Source organism: Priapulus caudatus, unplaced genomic scaffold, assembly GCF_000485595.1.
Source record: "Priapulus caudatus unplaced genomic scaffold, Priapulus_caudatus-5.0.1 Scaffold609, whole genome shotgun sequence".
Lineage (NCBI taxonomy): Eukaryota > Metazoa > Priapulida > Priapulimorpha > Priapulimorphida > Priapulidae > Priapulus > Priapulus caudatus.
Window position 1 is genome coordinate 44,919 of NW_014577670.1, and position 3,328 is coordinate 48,246.

General features: G+C 41.9%; 1 protein-coding gene across 1 annotated transcript in view; it reads right to left on the reverse strand.

Moving 5' to 3' along the window:
- Positions 1 to 1,708: 1,708 nt before the first annotated feature.
- LOC106812120 (methionine--tRNA ligase, mitochondrial-like) overlaps positions 1,709 to 3,328 on the reverse strand; it is a 16,626-nt gene continuing 15,006 nt past the window's right edge. The window contains exon 5 of the mRNA XM_014815902.1: positions 1,709 to 2,333. Coding sequence (XP_014671388.1) covers positions 1,957 to 2,333 — 377 coding nt within the window. The 3' untranslated portion in view covers positions 1,709 to 1,956. The remainder of the gene's footprint in view (positions 2,334 to 3,328) is intronic.

Below are 3,328 nucleotides of genomic sequence, written 5' to 3' on the forward strand. Positions count from 1 at the left end.
TGTGTGCGCGTGCGTGCGTCTCTCTCGCTCTCTCTGTGAATGTGTGTGTGTGTGTGTGTGTGTGTGTGTGTGTGTGTGCGTGTGTGTGTGTGTGCGTGTGTGCATGAGTGCGTGCGTGCGTGTCTACAAGGACTTGTCGACAGCTGCTAGATATGGCTCCATTAGGGGACATCATTGCGTGTGACGTGGCAGGTGCAGCAGCAGCAGCAGCATGTTTGCACCACGCGTACGCTACAGCACGCGTAAAAAAACACGTCTATAACAAGAGCAATCGGAGATAGCAAACCTCCGCTACAGCGTAACAGTCCCACCATCTTGCTCGAACACCCAATATAGTTTGATGAAATTGTCAGAAAGTTGAAAAAAAAAAGAAAAAGATCCAGGATTTTTTTAACGAATTTTAAATGCATCTCCAAAAAAAAATTATAAAAATTTAAAACAAAATCCTTGATTCAGATCTGCATCCGAATCACCACCAAAATCGAATCGATTGGTTGTTGGCCTAAGAACAACCCGTCCAAAAAATTTCATCAAAATCCGTCTATAACTTTTTTTTAGATATCCTGTTCACAGACAAACAAACCAACAAACCAACAAACGAACAGGGGCGAAAACATAACCTCCTTGGCGGAGGAAATAACGACGTAAATAAATACGACAGACAAATATAAGCGTTTCTGGCAGCTGTTATTAGAGAGAGCGAGAAATGTGATCAAGCCGGTATTATTAGTACCCACTTCTCTAATTTCCTTTCCTATAAGGTGTTTTATTCTGACAGAGTTTTCTGCGCGACGTGACAGTTCAACGGGAACTAGTCAAGGGTGGCTTCCGTGGACGGTTGATGTGCCGAGTAGAAAGTCAATTAGCAGTTTGTACGCGAACGAGCGAGTTTGCTATACGATAGAAAGATAGAAGCAGATAGAAACATGGATTATTGCAGCCAGAGAAACGGAAACACAGCACGTTGCCAGTTAGGCAGAAAAATAAAATGCGCAGTATGCAGTATGCAGTATGCACTAGTTTTTTCCTCCATCAAAAAATAGATCGAAAAATGGTAAATTCCCAGTATGCAGAGAACGAGCGTAACAAGTATCCGATAATAAAAATATCAGCCATATCTCATGGGGAACTATACGTTTTCACAGTGTTTTCTTGAAGATTCTATAGGAAGTAAGGTATAACATTCTATAAAGAATAAGGTACAAAATCCTATAGGAAGTGCAAAAGAAACTTCTATAGAGTGAATGACAAAATATTCTAGGAAGTGAGGGAGAACATTATATAGAGAACAAGGGACAAAATCCTATGGACTGGAGGAAGCGCAGAAGAAAATTCTATAGAGAGTGAACGAGAATATTCTATAGAATGAGTGAGTACAATCTATAAAGAGTAAAGGACAAAATTCGATAGGAACTAATGAAGCCCAGCTATCCCTGCTCACTACTGTAATACTACTGTAATACTACTGTAATACTACTGTAATACTACTGTAATACTACTGTAATACTACTGTAATACTACTGTAATACTACTGTAATACAGAGACGACGGTGATGGTGATGATAATTTCGTCGGTGTCTCCACCGATCCAAACATGGTCACAGATGCGAGTATAATCGGTGCTTATTCATAAGTAGATTGATACACAACTTGAACTCAACAGAGAATGTAAACAAGATATGGTAATCGAATATAAAATTCAAGATACAACAATGTAACAATATATGGAGTATATTCGGTTCCATCAAATCAACATTTTTGTTCAATAAAACTATTACATTTTACATATTATACACTACATTGTACAATTATTACAAGTACATTGCGAACAAACCAACTCAAGGTGAGTTGATGTTGTGTGCCTCCATGTCTGTGGAACACACACATATCACATAAGTTCACATGCAGCCTAGCACAGTAGTAGTTAAAATCCCATTTCTCTGAGAATACTGCCAATCACTTAGTCACAATCTTCTGAAACAAAACGCTCTTGTCGCCACCTAGTGGCCGATTCTCATAGGGCGAGTTGCATCCCTTATCACCCCAATGACAATTTAAATACTTTGCCGTCCTCTCGCTAGGTGTCACCCCGAGTCGAGTGAGCAGTGAATCAGATAAGGAGGGCATCACAGGCTGCAGCAATAGTCCGCTGACTCGCAGGCTCTCTAGCGCGATGTGAAGTACAGTCTGTAGGTGGCGCTGCTTCTCCGGACGTTTTTTCAGCGTCCATGGCGCCTGACTTTGGATGAAGGCGTTGGTGTCCCGTAGACATGACATGATCGCATCGAGGCCGCGGTAGAAGTTGCATTCATCGTAGTGTTCGGCCACTTCCACTGTGTGAGGAACAGATGGCATACGATTCACCCTCGCCACCACATTCTCACACGCCAATGCATTCTCGTACGCTAAACAGTGGGCGTAGCTAGGATTTTTTCAGCGTGTGTGGGTGTTGTGTGGATAATATATATATATATAATATATTATATTTATATATAATATATAGATTCATTGCTGTGTTGGCGTCATGATTTTCTCTTTTGCGTGGTTCTATTGCCGACCCTAACCAGCTTGGTAATTCCCGCGAGTATCTCCTAACGCATTACATTCCGCTATCGCCCGAAGGATCATAGGGTAAACAGTGGGCGCGTGGCCTGAAGCCACCGGCACGCAGCATCGACAAGGAGAGGCTGTCAACATGTGCCTCCTCCTCCATACATCATTCTACATTTTGATCTCGCACTACATGATTATAACGGTAGAGTCCTCACCTCGCCACTAATCGGGTTAGTTATGCAGGTTATCCTCGCTGGTATATTTACACGTTGGCTACTGTACGGTGATACGTAATAGGACTTCGATACAATATTTGCTTCCATATTCATTATATATATATATGAATGTTCGATCTTCCGCCTGGTAATATAAAACGGCTGAAATATACATCGTATTATTGATATTTTCGTTGTAATATCTCGTCGCGCGGCTTGTGTATTTACGATGTCAAGCCTGCCATTGGATATAGATTGTGCTTGTTTTTGTTACGAGCGCATAATTTCACACAGAGCCCGCCGCATGTGTCCCGCTTGCGTTCATGTATTAGGAAAATCTCGCACATCGCCCACTCACGAGAAACCTGTACTAATAGCGTAGAAACGTACACGCCAGGCGCTTGCCTATTTAATAGAACAGCGTTAGCTTTTTCTCCTTTTCTTCTCTTCTTCTCCCTTTCTTTGTTATTTGCATAATATATTTCTTAACACACACGCGACTCACGCACTGCAAGCACGCTCACGCACCCCCCCCCACACACACACACGATATATACTAT